Source organism: Topomyia yanbarensis, chromosome 2 (genome assembly GCF_030247195.1).
Source record: "Topomyia yanbarensis strain Yona2022 chromosome 2, ASM3024719v1, whole genome shotgun sequence".
In the NCBI taxonomy this organism is placed as follows: Eukaryota; Metazoa; Arthropoda; class Insecta; order Diptera; family Culicidae; genus Topomyia; species Topomyia yanbarensis.
In genome coordinates this window covers 92,056,008-92,072,315 of record NC_080671.1, presented here as the reverse complement: position 1 = coordinate 92,072,315, position 16,308 = coordinate 92,056,008, and the positions used below count along the sequence as shown (strand labels likewise).

Sequence of the window (16,308 nt, the reverse complement as noted above, 5' to 3'; positions counted from 1 at the left end):
AGAGCGGGGTTCAACATGCGGGGCACGAGGTCTGGACAGTTCGTGTGCTTCGCTGACGACGTGGACATAACCGGTAGAAACAAGGAGACAGTAGCAGATCTGTATACCCGACTGAAGCGCGAAGCAGTACGAGTAGGACTGAAGATAAATGTGTCTAAGACGAAGTGCATGCTAGCTGGCGGAACCGATCGCGATAGGGAACGCTTGGGCAGTAGTATTACGATCGACGGCGATGAGTTCGAGGTGGTTGACGAGTTCATCTATCTAGGCTCATCGGTGACTGCGGACAATAACACCAGCCGGGAGATCAGAAAGCGTATTATCTCTGGAAGTCGTGCTTACTATGGGCTCCACAAAACGTTGAGATCCAGGAAGCTTCACCACCGCACGAAATGCGCCATGTACAACACACTGATTAGACCGGTGGTTCTCTACGGGCACGAAACGTGGACAATGCTCGAGGAGGATCTGCAAGCACACGAAGTCTTCGAAAGAAGTGTGCTGAGAACGATCTTCGGTGGTGTGCAGGAGGATGGCGTTTGGAGGAGAAGGATGAACCACGAACTTGCACGACTCTATGGTGAGCCAAGTATCCGGAAAGTAGCTCAAGCCGGACAACAACCCCACCAAGTAGGTTTTCACCCCCAACCCGGCAGGTACAAGACGGAGAGGAGCGCAGCGTTCCCGGTGGCTGGACCAAGTGGAGCAGAACCTGGCGAGTATCGGGCACCTGAGAGGTTGGAGACAAGCAGCAACTGACCGAGTGACGTGGCGGAATATTGTGGAACAGATTAAATGATGTTAATATGATGTACAATCAGGAAATATAAATAATATACATATATGTGCATTAGAGTGGGACATGGTTATATGAAAAAAATAAAATTTGGCTCCGAGTAACTTTTTGGGTCCCATTTAGCTCCCAGAACAACTCTGCAAATTTTTAACTCGATCGGTGAAACTATATTTTTGCGCCCACGGTTCAAAGTTTACATGGGATTTCGAATGGAAAAATTGTCTTTTGCAAATTAAATCATCCAAGAGTCGCCCGTTATCTCCTAAAAATAAACAGATGCCTGACTTTTATAGGAAATTTGTCAAGGAAACAAAGTCTAGAAGACTGCAAAACGATCTGATGCTTGTGAAAAAAGTTATTAAGCAAAAACCGATTGATGGCCTGAAGATTGATGAAAATTTCACTTTTCATAGCATCACTGCTTCTGACGGTTTTATTATATACAAAATTTTTAACTTTCTCTTGTTATGTACAAAAGAAGCCTCAATTTATCCCTCAAAACCTTTCGAAGTGGCCAAATAGTGTAAATAGAGGATTTAGACACATTAAGAGAGGATTAAAACAAAATTGTGTATAATTGGACAACTATCAGCAGTGGTGCTAGGAAAAATGAATATTTTATCAATCGTCAGAGCATCAATCGGTTTCTGCTTAATAACTTTTTTCTCAAGCATCGGATCGTTTCGTGGTTTTCGAGACTTTTTTTCTATGTTAAATTTCCTATACAAGCCACATAACGATTTATTTTTAGGAAGTAATTGGCGACTCCTGGATGAATTATTTTGTGAAAGTTAATTTTCCCATACAAAATCCCATGTAAACTTTAAACAGTGGGCGCAAAAATATAGTTTCACCGATCGATCTAAGAATTTGCACAGTTGTTCTAGGACCCAAATGGTACCTAAAAAGTTGCTCGGAGCTGGAATCTATTTTTTGTCCCACCCTAATATGCATCACACAACCAAACACTTTTTCAGTATGGGTCAACCTCGGTTCTGTTCGTATATAGGATAGTTCGGACGATTTATATGATGGTATTAGTAGTATTAGGTCAAACCAGCTGGAATTGTGGAGAATTTCTACCCGAATTCAGGCTGGAATCTGTCGCAATATTGGCAGAAACCAACCTGAATTACGGATTTTTTACTGGGTAGGTTGGAAAGGGAAATAAAGATTTTGATCAGTTTTCGAGGCCGGCCTAGCTCCTGGAACCGGCACAACTCCCGATCCGGACCAGTTCCTGGACCGGACCAGTTTCCAAATCCGAACCTCCCGGATTAGTTCCCGGAACCGTATCAGTTCCCGGATCTGGACCAATAGCCGAACAAACTAAAAAAAAACGAATCCGGATCTAGTCCCTCGATCTAACCTGGGATGGGTTAGATTTTCCCCTTACCAGGTCCGAAAAATCAATAGCAGCCGATGGGAAGGTTGTACCTTTCATTTGAGACATTTTTTCCACATACACACATACACACACATACATTCCGCCGTAACGGTCGACATTCAGTTATTGACGTTACCTTCAGCAGCCCAGGGCTGGTTGGAAGCTTAAATTGGAGAGTGTGCGAGGGGTACACCCATAGCGACCACCAAGCGATCCGGTACACTAACGGAAGCAGTAGACAGTCGGAAGCGCGTATGATCTAATCAAACGAGCGGAGGTGGAAAACAACGAAGTTCGACAAGGGAGTCTTCGTCGAAGCGTTGAGGCGTGAGTGCAGTCACATTGACTTCAGTGTAGATGAAGTGACAACGCGCTAGCAAGAGCGTGCGATGCAACCATGCCAAAAGAAGATAAACCAAGGTACACTGGCCGTCCAGCCTTCTGGTGGAATTCGGCGATTGCCGACCTACGTGCATGCCGCCACTGAGCCCGGAGGAAGATGCAGAGAGCCCGAAACGTCGCGGAAAGAGATGCTCTAAGACCAGCGAATAAGGCGGCAAGAGCCGCATTTAACAAGGAAATCAAGCTCAGTAAGAAGAGCTTTATCGCAACGCCAATTCGAACCCGTGGGGCGACGCCTATCGAGTTGCCATGGCGAAGATAAGAGGACCGGCAGTGCCACCAGATAGGTGTCCGGAGAGGATGAGAGCCATCGTAGAAGCACTGTTCCCGCAGCATGAACCGACAGCCTGGCCGCCCAAGTCATACGGGACGCAGTATGACTACGAAGAAGAAGCTCAGGTGACCAACGAGGAGCTGATGGTGGTGGCAAAAGGAACCCGGATATGTATAGGACTGCGTTGCAAAAGTGCGTCGACGATGGTGACTTCCCCGACATCTGGAAACGACAAAAACTGGTGCTGTTGCCGAAGCCAGGCAAGCCCCCTGGAGACCCTTCAGCATACAGGCCGATATGCCTGTTGGATACAGTCGGTAAAGTGCTTGAAAGAGTAATCCTTAACAGGCTTACAACATACACAGAGGGAGAGAATGGACTATCCAATATGCAGTTCGGTTTCCGGAAAGGTAGATCCACTGTGGACGCCATACGAAAGGTCGTGGAAACTATGGAGGCTGCACAGAAGCAAAAGAAAAGAGGAAACCGCTACTGCGGAGTGGTTACACTGGACGTAAAAAATTCCTTCAACAGTATTAGCTGGGCTGCAATCGCCGATTCGCTGCACAGACTGAAAGTTCCCGAGTACCTCTGTAGGATCCTGAGGAGCTACTTCCAGAACCGGCAACTGATCTGCGAAACTGACGTCAGAAAGAGAAGTATAACCGTAACGGCGGGCGTTCCACAGGGTTCCATTCTTGGCCCAACTCTCTGGAATGCTATGTGCGACGGAGTGCTGAAGTTGAGCCTCCCCAGGGGCGTGAAGATTAGGGCATTGCAAAAAAAATTTTTTTTTGAATTCTCAAAGGCCCCCCCTCTCATGTTGTGACAAATGTCAAAGTAAGCTCAGATGCCAAATTTCACATCATTTGGACAATTTTAGACCCCCGCCCACTTCGCTTGAAATTTTTTGAAATTGGTACTATGGGAAAATATGGAGGAAAAATACATTAAATGCTATAACTTTTGAAGTAGCAATCAGAAAATTACAATTTATACCTTTTTTGAAAGGAAATAATCTAAGTATTTGAATGAAGATAAATTTTTTTCTTGAAAAATACGGGAAAGTGGGGAACTGGGTCATTTTGGCCCCAAAATCACCTATTTTTAATGATTTTTCTGCTCCGTGATGCAAACCATATATATTTTGTAGTTTTTCTAATGTGAAAAAATCTCAGAAATCGAACGGAACCCTTTTTACCTTATTTCAAATACGAGAAGTTGGGGTTATAGGGCTTTTTGTCAGTCATATTAAATTTTATCATTTTCTCATGCATATATCTCTATTATTCTTCAATCAATTTTCATAAAATGTAATTTATTGAACGTGTAAAATTCTGAGGAATAAAACAAAAATAAAAACGTTAAAGGTAAAATTCAGAAACATCAAACTTTTTGATATTTACTCTACAAATCTCATTTTTTTCGTTATTTGTCCTAATACCTCAACTTCCCCTATTTTTCCAGGAATGAAACTTTTCTCATGTGATCCCTAAGCATATTTTACACTAAAAGTAGTAAATTAAATAAGAATTTTGTTGTTAAATGGAGTTAATATGTGCGATTTTATGATAAAAATGTGAAATCAACACTATATGTCAGATAATTTGATGTTCCTGAATTTTACCGGTAACGAATCTATTTTTGTTATAATCCTAAGGATTTTCCACGTTCAACAAGTTATAGTTTATGAAAATTGAGTGAATAATAATAGAGATATATTCACGAGAAAATGATGAAGTTTAATATGAATGTCAAAAGGCCATTTAACCCCAACTTCTCGTATTCGGACTAAGGTCAAAAGGGTTCCGTTCGATTTCTGAGATTTTTTTACATTAGAAAAACTACAAAATATGTATGATTTGCATCACGGAGCAGACAAAATCATTAAACATAGGGGATTTTGGGGCCAAAATGACCCAGTACCCCACTTTCCCGTATTTTTCTAGAAACAAATATATCTCCATTCAAATGCTAAGATTATTTTCTTCCAAAAGAGGTATAAATTTTAATTTTCTGATTGCTACTTCAAAAGTTATAGCATTTAATGTATTTTTTCTCCATATTTTTCATAGTATCAATTTCAAAAAATTTCAAGCGAAGTGGGCGGGGGTCTAAAATTGTCCAAATGATGTGAAATTTGGCATCTGACCTTACTTTGACATTTGTCACAATATGAGAGGGGGGGCCTTTGAGAATTCAAAAAAAATTTTTTTTTGCAATGCCCTAGTGAAGATTGTCTGTTTTGCGGACGACGTGGTGCTCCTAGTGACCGGCGAATCACTTGAGGAAGTGGAAGTACTCGCAACGGAGGCGATAGACGTTATGGAAAACTGGATGCGCGAGAAGAAGCTGACGTTAGCTCACCACAAAACTGAAATGGTTCTGATAAGCAACCGAAAGGCAGTGCAGCAGGCAAATATTTCGGTCGGAGATTGTATCATCGACTCAAAGCGGGAAGCTAAACAACTGGGAGTGATGATAGACGACCGGCTAAGCTTTAATAGCCACATCGACCATGCATGCGGGAGGGCCGTAAAAATGATTTCGGCACTATCTCGGATCATGTCCAACAATTCGGCGATCAGCTGCAGTAAAAAGCGACTACTGGCGAGTGTTTCCACATCGGTGCTCAGATATGCAGGACCTACTTGGGTGACGGCACTGCAGATGAAGAGGAAAACATCTCGGCTGAACAGCACGTTTAGGCTGATGGCCATGCGGGTGTCTAGCGCGTATCGTACTATCTCGTCAGAGGCAGCCTACGTGATAGGTGGAACGATTCCCATAAACCTCCTACTCGAAGAAGATAGCGAGTGTTCTAGGGATCGAGGCACGAGAGGAGTCCGTAAACGAGTCCGAGCTGACACCTTAATCAAGTGGCAGCTGCAGTGGGATAACGCTGTTAACGGTAGATGGACCCATCGACTAATTCCACCCTTGTCGGTCTGGGTGAACAGAGCGCACGGGTAGGTGAACTTCCACATGACGCAGTTCTTGTCTGGACACGACTGTTTCAAAAAGTATCTGAACAGGTTCGGCCACGCGAGTTCGCCGTTTTGCATCGCGTGCGGTGATGCAGAGGAGACGCCTGAGCATGTGGTCCTCGAATGCCCGTGATTCGAGCACGCGCAAAACGAGATGAGAACCATTGTCGGTGAGGACGTTAACATAAACAATATTGTCCAAAGAATTGCGCGAATAAAGAAAAATGGGACGCGGTGAACAGAACAGTCGTTCAAATCATGTCAGCGTTGCAACGAAGCTGGTGAGAGGAGCAACGACCATCAACGTAGCAGTACATGGCTTCGAGCCATCGAAGCTCCGATGAACTGCAAGTTACACTCCAACTGGAGTCGCCGGATCGACCATGGTGTGGACTAGGTCCACCGACGGGGACCAGTTACGCGACGTAGCACCGGGTTCGGGTCGGGTCGTCGGGGCACCAGTGAACCGGACGTCAGGCTTCACCGGAATCGCCGGACCGACCTCGACACTCTACCGGATAGCTCGAGAGTAGGCGGAAATCTACCGCTCGGTTTCGGGAGAATCTCTCTCGTCAGGGAACTCTCCGTCGAAGTAGGCTAGATCCACTGTCGGGAACTAGACCGAGTAGTTCGCGAACAAGTAAGGGCGGGAGATGGAGGGCTCATTGAGTTGCGCTGCTAAACGGCACCGTACAGGGAGCCAAAGGGCTCAAGGAATTGTGGTGCTAAAACAAAAGAAGAATCGATATCGGGAGAGCTTCCTTCGCCGGGGAGCTCTCCGTTGGCGTAAGCTAGATTCACCGCCGGGGACTAGACTGAGTAGACCGCGATGAGATACCACCAGTCGCAGGTCGTCGGGGCATCAGCGAACCGGACGCCTTATTCCACCGGAATCGCCGAACTGACCTCGACACCTGGTTGGTTGGCTCGGTTTCGGGAGCACTTCTCTCGCCGCGAAATTCTCCGTCGGAGTAGGCTAGGTCCATCGTCGCGGACTAGACCGAGTAGTTCGCGAACAAGTCTGGTGCTCAACGAGTAAACGGCGCTGAATGGTGCGAAAAGGGAGTTGCGGTGCTAACTGGCACAAGGGAGTCGAAGGGCTCGGTTAATTAAACAGTCTGAAGTTCACCGCCCAGATTGTCTTCGTAGGGGAGAAGCACTAAGTCTCGACTCACAGCCAGCTTTCGGACTGCCATGCAGAAATTGCCAGTCTGTGTGGATGGTGGAGAATTGGTGGTGTGTCGAGGAGTGGTACTGTAACCCTGCGGAAGAAACGAAGTAGTAAGTAGTACAAATCCACTTCTATCCTCCTCCCAATGAAAAACGACGCACAATATTATTTTTTTTACAATTAGTCATTTGTATGGCTAGCTAGTTAAACTTTGGGTAATAAACAGTGAGTAGATGGCCCGTAATGATTTGCCGATATTCAACGTATATCGATTTGAAAGTTTACACAATTTGTAAAAACTGTTTTTGCGACTTATTCAAATGTCACACTTAACCCTCTTTCTTAAAAGCGTTAAGTTTATACGGTTTTTTTTAATAAATCTAGAGAAAATTTTCAATATGACGTAAGTAACATTGAGAGCCTCTCTTTGTTTACTTTCTCTTTCGTTTATTACGACGTCATTACAACACTTTGTACTAATTTTCCAGTACATATCGAAAGCCGACGGTTTTTACTACAATATTATGCAAAGAGTAGAGTAGTAAATGTTGAAATGGCCGAGTAATGAACAGAAGAGAACGACCTCAAAGAGAATCTCTCATTGTTACTTACGTCCTATTGAAAATTTTCTCTAGAAATATTGTTTTAACTCACATCTCTACCTCATGTAGTTCCTACTTCCAGATACCAACTGCTCCACACTCTTACATCACCGATCATTAAATTGTCAATTATCTCGGGACAAATATATGAATGACTTAATAAAATATTGCAATATAAACAATGAATATTGAAAACTGTCTTGTGCTCCATTTTTAGATTTCCAACAAGACATATTCGGATCGAAGAGAAAATATCTCTTGCACGGAAGACAAACGCTAAACAGCCGTAACTAAAGTTATTAAACGCATAAAAATCATCATTCTTTTGTACAACGACGGATTTACGCGGTCTTTATTGCAGCTCTTCCACTAACGATTATTGTGTTTGTCTGCTTACCCCGTCTGTGAAGTGTCTGATTCCCTTCCTAAGGACACACAACAGATGCACGGCTTATATATTTCAAACCTTCGAGCGAGAAAGAGAGAGAAAGATGCACTAAAAATCCATCGCTCAGTGATCGTTAAGAATAGAGCGAGAATTAGTTTTGATTGAGTATTAATAGGTTTCATTCTCCCTTTCCGCACGCCCTGCCTGGCTCGATATCCTCCTATCACTGCACTGGATACCCGTCGTTCGTTTTCAGGCCACGGAAATGGTCCATGCCTGGCAGCTGAGCGAGAAATGAAAACCGGAGCAGCAAGACGAAGGCAGAGTAGAAATATTAAAAATTATGTGTTTTGGTCCCAGCATGGCGCTTTTGTTAATCTAATACGCCCTAGGGGGGCCTGCCTTTGTGACGATCCGCTAATCACCTGTTAGAGACCGGGCCCTCGCACGATAGCTATCTCCGATCATGGTCGATATTCGATACTCCTCGCATGGGGCGCCCATTCTTGTACGCAGACACTTACTTTGCCAAAAGTTGATAATTCTCAGAACAAAGACACTGTGGAAAATATTTCTCGCAAACGAAACCAACTTGCTGTCGGAGAGGCAAAATGTTTCCTTTTCGCAGTGCCCGGAGTGTAGTCCCCGGCGAATGGCAGGCGACGAACCTCGTGCGAAGCTAATAACAATTTGCAACGGAAAACGAGATGATCCCACCTGATTCATAAATTGTCGTCGGTCCTTCCTTTATTCGGCTAAACTTCTTCGGAATTGCGACGGCAACCGCAATTTGTCCCCGCCGCGTGTTGTGGCTTTTCGGCAAAATGCCGCACCGACGCGACGCGACGCGACTCCCTCCCCGGGCTGCCTACCAATAATCGACCCAAGCGGCTGATTGCTATCTCCAAGGGCGAAAGCTTCAAGGCGAACCCATTTCCGATGAACGATCAATTTGGATAAATTAATTTATCATCAAATTCGTGGGGTGACACCCAAGGTTACGACGGCAACAAGCTGGCATGCGAGATCGTGTGAGAAGCGATGAGAATGGCGGGCGCTGCGCTGGGGTAGCACGATAGATAACTAGTCTGTGGCCCGGCTAATGAAAGCTGACAACCGATTGAATATTTGTTTGTCGATATCAGTTTCTCGCTACTTGTGATCTATAAATCAACTTCATGTTTTTCCCTTTCATTTCATTTCAGGTTTGGTTCCAGAATCGACGAGCCAAGTGGCGCAAGCAGGAAAAAGTCGGCCCTCAGGGACATCCTTACAATCCGTACCTGGCTGCCGGGGCTCAGGTCCCGTCGGCAACAGTCGTCGCACCTTCGCTACCTCCTAATCCATTCACCCATCTGGGATTCAACCTAAGAAAACCGTTCGATGCGGCCAGTTTAGCGGCGTTCCGCTATCCAACGCTAGGTGGAGGTCATGTCCTACCGTCAGCGTACTTTAACCAATTTCACAGGTGTTTATAGATGATTCTATTCCAGAGAAATGTAATTTGACTAATAATTTTCCTTCATTCTCCACTTTTTAGAACTCCACCACCGCACCTACTTCCGCCGGGAGTTGGCGCTCTGTACACCCCGTCAGCCTCGTTTCAAACCCTGCTGGCAAACATATCAGCCGCCCAGCGAGCACCACCGGTGATGCAATCGAAACCGTCTCCGCCGGGTGGTGTGACAAGTTCCGACTATATGTCGGCAGCGGCGGGACCACCACCCTCGGCCAATCTTTCGACACCGGCATCGCCTCCGGTGTCACCAACCTCAGTGCCAGTTGTTTCTTCGCCGGTACCGTTAGGCGTTTCGGTTTCAGCGTCTGGGTCAACCACGCCACCTCAGGATCGACGCAGTTCGTCGATTGCCGCCCTCAGGCTGAAGGCCCGCGAACACGAACTGCGACTGGAAATGCTTCGCCAGAACGGTCACAGTGATATCATTAGCTAAGGATCGATCAGCGGTCGAACTGTCCCAGAATTCCTTTAACAAATTTCTATTCAAAGCCGTACTGTAACGGAACAGATCCCATTGACACTATGTATTAATTATTAGCCACACCTATCTCACTCACTTTCGCTGAATTTGGGTACGCTCGTGTACAGCCTTAGGACAGTGCCTTCTGTCAACAACACAAATGACGCACTGCAATGATACAGTCTGTAGCAATTAGCAACAATCCACAGAAGCAGTGCTGCCAAGGCCAGAAATGTCGACTTAATTAATCGAAACCTCACGCAAATGTGACGATCGTTTCAAACCTGAAGCAAGAAAAAATAACCATCCCTGGAGGGCATGTTTCACCTTTTCTTCTCTTCCAGTTTCTGCAAATTTGTGGCGCACATAAAAAAATGAAGCCGGTAGCGATTTTCCGTCAACGATGCTGAATCGAACCGGAATGATCATTCCCGGAATATTGCCATTCCATTTGTCATTGGCGTGATGCTGGTTCATCAGTGGAGAATGTAGTAGTTGATCGATGGAATGAAAATTGTCCATTTCTAGGGTAGCAGGTTTAAATTGGTGAATTGTAAAACGCTATTCTGACACGCGATGTTTTCTGGTTGTTTCGGCATAATTGGAGTCAACGAAGTAACTGCAGGTAGCAGAACTCTGATGGGAATTGAATGCTACTATTCGTACTTACACACTTTATTTTATTTGCCGAATATCAGCTGTGTTTTTACCGTAAATTGTATTTACGTGACTTTAAAATTGATTCATATGCTAGTTTTTGTAGTTTACCCTCAAACGAACAGACAAGAAACTCGAACATAATTATTTGGCACCTTTGACGGTCAATTTGAATATATTTTTGATTGGGACCATCATCGCATATTTGCGCAAGAATACCGGGGACAGACCACTAGATAAAAGTTATTGGCAAGTATGAGGGATAAACCATTTGCAAATGACTGTTTGCTAAAGTCAGACCCGATGAGAGGGGGGAGGGGGGTACAACGGGAGTCACATTTTTGGGACATGAAGGCTATGAATAATTCACCTAGTATTCATGAAACTATTTGAGATTCTATAAAACCAGTTCACGCCAACCAATACATGGCGGCTGCCATCAAACGTTTGATTGGTATCATGGCTATTATTGTTTTCCTTGTACCACGAACTTAATTGTGCATCGAGAAACGAGCTGTTGATTTAATAAGGATTCATGTTTCGTGAAGTGGGCTAATTCTTTCCTGAACCTGTTTCGATTTTATGGTCTCATTTCATAATTTGAAGATAATCTGATTTGTATTAGGTATACCCAGGTTTTTTTACGCGGGGGATACGCACCGCGTAAAAAACCGCGTTAATTGGAAAATGCGCGTAAAAAAAACCGCGTTAATTCGAAAATCCGCGTAAAAAAACTCTCAGCAAAAGACTTAGAACATTTTTGGACGGTCGTAACCCGGACGTAACACATGGCGAGAAACTCGAAGGCGGCCAAGTGCCGAAAGCTTCCGATGGAATTCCGGCCATTCGTGATCAAATCCGTTAGTCATGGGTGTGTCCCAGTCGAGGTGAAGTTTCCAAAGACTCTGCAGCATGATTTTAGCCTCTACAATGGTCGGTGCAATAAAACCTAATGGGTCGAAAAGACTACTGATCTGATCGTTTGTTCAGAACCATGCATTCCTTCCAATTTGGCGTCCTTAACGAAAGGACTCAACGGCTCCCAGCGGAGGCCAAGTGCAGTCACGGAGGACTCGTGGTCCAATTTGAGCAGTGTTCCCGTCTCTCGGAGCCTGGTGGTGTTGTCGAGTTTCATCACAGCGTAGTCTGGAAGGAAGTATTGCGGTTTCCTCGGGGCCAATATGTCCCAATCTCACGATCTCGTGGATGAACTACTAGTACATCGCCTTCTTCTTGGGACTCGCACCGAGTGAGCGTTCTAGACGGAAGAAAAAACGGGAGGCGTTGTATTTGTTGTCCTTGGGAAGCTTGACAACGTAACGCTCGTCGACGTTGCGGGTGATGTTCTTCAGGAAATGTTTTTCGCAGTATCGATCTGATGGAGACCATCCTTTTGCATCGTGGGCTTCGTTGAGCTGCCAGAATCTGTTGACCAATTCATCGATTGTGCAGGGATTGCTGAACTGGTAATTACGTGGATCGCTGTGATCGTTGCTTTCCCAGCAACGGAGACGACCCAACTGAGTTCTGTATTCTGCAGTAGCGGCAACTCTTCTACCGTATCAAAGAACTCGGAAGAAATGGGCGGCGCCCAGACTCATATCGATGTCGCCAGTAACAGCGAAATTTGGATCTGCATGTTCTACGTGCTTTGGGAATGGACAGTGGCGGGCTTCTACCGTCGACTGAGGCAGCTTCACGGTAATGGAAGGGAGTGACTCGAGACAAGATGGTGATCGTAGCCTGGTATTCGACCAGCTTTGTGTTTCCGATATCGCTTATCGGAATAGCATGCGGCAATCGGATGCGAGGAAGTTGCAATCGTTCGCAAAGAGCCCCAGAATCAAAGCTGCGTTGGGAAGCACAGTTCAGCAAGCAAACAGGCGGTAATGTTGCGACCTCTACCGTTACGGATGTTCACTAGTGCAGTTGGAAGGGAAACGGTTCCAGGAATCGCTTCACCAGAGCGTGATGCAAGGGCAGTCTGAGAAGTCATGCAAGGCGTATGAACAAACTGGGACGACAGTGAATTTGGAGCATGCAGCACCGATGCTGCGGTGAGAGTCGGTTGGAGGGTAGCACAGCAAGTTGATCTGGTGGCTTGACCACCAGAAGCCAGCGATTGGCGTCAGAGGGTGCAGTATTAAGAAGCGTGTGGTGCACCTTGACACAGAACTGCTCCGAGCATAATCGGAACTTGATCTCAAGCAGCTCATGCAAACGTTTTTCTGTCTTACCAGAACGATCCTTTGGCGAAAGTTGAGTTTCCGGCAGTCCAGACGAGTGTACAAGTAGTGATTCTCACCGCACTTGTCGCACGGCTTCGGCTTGTTGACGCTGGAAGAGGGTGCACTGGATGCTACGGCTTGCTGCGTAGCTACGACTGGTAAGGCTGCTATCTTTGATGTCGTATTTGGCTTGCTGCGAGGAGCAGCAGTGTTCGAAGTTGCCGAAGTTGTCGAAGTGTTCGAAAATGTATAGTAGGTGCCAGAAATTGATTTTTGACGCCATTTTGAAATCCAAGATGGTGACTTCCGGTTTAGCGAAATTCGCTATAACTCAAACAAAATGCATATTTTCGGAATGGTCTTGACGAGTAGGTGCCAGAAATAAATAAATCTACACCTTCCCCGCAAGGTTTTCCATGAAAATTGATTTTTGGTGCAATTTTCAAATCCCAAATGCGACTTCCGTCTGGCTTAGCGAGATTCTCTACAACTCAATCAACATGAGTATTGGTTTGACGGTTAGCAGACAAACGGTTGGCGTCATTTTAAAATTCTAGATGGCGACTTCCGGTTTACCGAAATTCCCGCATGAAAAATTTGGGCAATCATCTAAATCACCCTCAAATATAAGATCTAATCATAAACCAGCAAAATGCAAAATATTTTTATGTGTTCATCCAGGAAAGTGCGGTGAGAGTTGGGGGTTTGAATTTATTCAAATTAAACATATTGCTTAAATTTAAATAAATTCAACTGTTTAATTAAAACTATTTGTACTACAACTTCAACTTCCAAAAATTCCAATATTCATTGGGTTATAGCGAATTTCGCGAAATCGGAAATCGCCATCTTGGATTTAAAAATGGCGTCAAATATCAATTTTTGGAACCTACTCGTTAAGATCATTCCAAAAACTTTCATATTGACTGGTTTATAGTGAACGTGGCTACTCCGGAAGTCGCCATCTTGGAATTCAAAATGGCGTCAAACATCGATCTTTGTCTACTACTCGTCAAGACCATTCCGAAAATAGCCATATTAATTGGGTTATAGCGAATTTCGCTAAACCGGAAGTCGCCATTTTTTATTTCAAAATGGCGTCAAAAATCAATTTCTTGTACCAACACTTCAAGACCATTTCGAAAATACCCATATTGATTGGGTTATAGCGAATTTCGCTAAACCGGAAGTCGCCATCTTTGATTTCAAAATGGCGTCAAAGATCAATTTCTGGAACCTACTCTTCAAGACCATTCCGAAAATGCCCATATTGTTGAAGTGCGGGCCATAAGGAGTCTTCCAGACCCGTCTCTTTCATTTTTCCGAAAATCTTCTAAGTCTGTTGCATTCAAAAGGACTCTTCCAAGTTCTTTGCAGAGCTTAGATTTTTTTCAGAAAAAAGTCTAGTCTTTTGCATTCAAAAGGACTTAGAATAGTTTTTCTAAAACCGCGTTAATTGGAAAATCCGCGTAAAAAAAACCGCGCAAGAAAAACCGCGTAAAAAAACTTGGGTGAATATCCACTAACATCGTCGAGAATTTCGAATGACGGGATTTTCAGACGACTCATGTTCATGATTAAAGGAGTTAAATCATGATTTTCAGGAATCAGGAATCAGAATATATTGGCTCAAATGGCATGTTTGAGGAGGAAGTAGAAATGGGAGAGTGGAAAAAATAACAGCACAAAAACAAACAGCAGGTAAGTTAAGTCTAAAGCTCTTTACCACATTGGATAAGAATCTTTAGTATGTCTCTCAGTTTCAGTCGTCCAAACATGGTTTCGTCTATATAAGCACGGCCAAAAACTCGAAATCGCAATTGCGCTACTGCTGGGCAGTTGTATATCAGATTATATGAGTTCCATAGTCGGATTCACAAAGACCGTATGAAAAAGACTCAGCGTGCTGAATAATTACCATGTGATAATAGAGTTTGCAGTGGCCGGTTCAAGCCCTGGTCAGCATGCCGCAGTGGAGTTTCGAAAAACGTAGGAGATTTTTCGAAATCACTGGGCACGGTTGTTCTAGAAACGTCTTTGTTTAGCGACACGTTTGTAGATTTCTACAATAATTGCGGTGCTCGGACGACACCCAGGACTGTATTGTTTCCCTTATCAAACTTGTCGAAATTGGCAGCGCGGGCTCAGGACCAACGAAGTCAATCGCTGAACCTACCCTGACCAATTCGTCAGCCCATTCATTTCCAGTAATACCGCAATGTCCGGGCACCCAGACAAGGTAGATAGTGTTGACAATACTCAGTTATTCGATTTGGGTTCGGCACGCGATCTCTAGTTTGGACCGTGATTTGTCTGAGCTAAGGACCTTGATTGCAGCCTGACTATCGGAGCAGACGTTTATAACTTTACCGGACAAGCTCAGTTGAAGGGCCGATTGTACCCCGCACATAGTTGCAAAGATTTCTGCTTGGAATACAGTACAGTATCTGCCTAGTGCGTGAGATTGTTACAATCTCATTTTACGACAGTAGACACCAGCACCAGCACGTCTCTCCATCAGAGAACCGTCAGTATAACAGATCACTTGCGTTTGTTGTTTGTCTCTTCATTTAGCCAGACAGCCACTCCCCTCGAATGTCCTATAAGTAAAACGACATGTGAGTATAATATAGCTGAGAGCAAGAATATCCTCACCCCATGTAACCATTTGTGACCACAATCGCGTATGACTGGTAGCAAGATATTATTATACCGTTATATTGTTATCTGATGATATTGTTATACTGGGCGACTTCAACTTACCTGGCTTGATGTGATGCCAGGCAAGTAATGGTTTTCTACTGTTGGATATCGAAAAATCTTCGCTTATCGACAATGTCAGTTGTAGTCTGGACAGCTACAGCAGCGCAACTCTTCGGCTAATGAATAATGTCACCAACAAGAATGGGCGTACATTAGACATTACAAAGCAGAGTGTAAGCGTCCGGGACTAGGTTCCGTACTGCTGCGCCGCTCCGACTCCTTTAGTCCGGCATGTGCGCAAATTGTCCAAATGGTATGAAATTTGGCATCTGAGCTTACATTGATATTTGTCACAATATTAGGCCTTTGAGATTTAAAAAAATAAGTGTTTTTTGCAATGCCCTAATGCGGGTGCGAGGGTGGCCAAGGGGGGTGGTTGATGAAAAGTGGTGGTGTAAGGGTAAATGGGGGGGGGGGGGGGGGGCGATGCTACTCCCATCTGCATATTATACCTTAAATTTGAGACTTATTTTGAGAAAATCGGTTCGGTCATCTTCGAGTAACCGATGCGCAATTCTTGGTCACACTCATACATATAGACATACACACTAGGGTGGGGCAAAATGATCGTTTTTTCAGCACACCATTTTTTTGGTTCCATTTGGGGTCCCAAACAACTGTGCAAAATTTTGGGTCGATTGGATTTGACCCGGCGTAGCGCATTGCGTTTGAAA

General features: G+C 44.7%; 1 protein-coding gene across 1 annotated transcript in view; it reads left to right on the top strand.

Moving 5' to 3' along the window:
• Positions 1 to 15,973, top strand: part of LOC131678829 (homeobox protein aristaless) — a 342,197-nt gene extending 326,224 nt beyond the window's left edge. The window contains exons 5-6 of the mRNA XM_058959198.1: positions 9,213 to 9,475; positions 9,548 to 15,973. Of these exons, the coding sequence (XP_058815181.1) occupies positions 9,213 to 9,475; positions 9,548 to 9,959 (675 nt within the window). The 3' untranslated portion in view covers positions 9,960 to 15,973. The remainder of the gene's footprint in view (positions 1 to 9,212; positions 9,476 to 9,547) is intronic.
• The last annotated feature ends 335 nt before the right edge of the window (positions 15,974 to 16,308 follow it).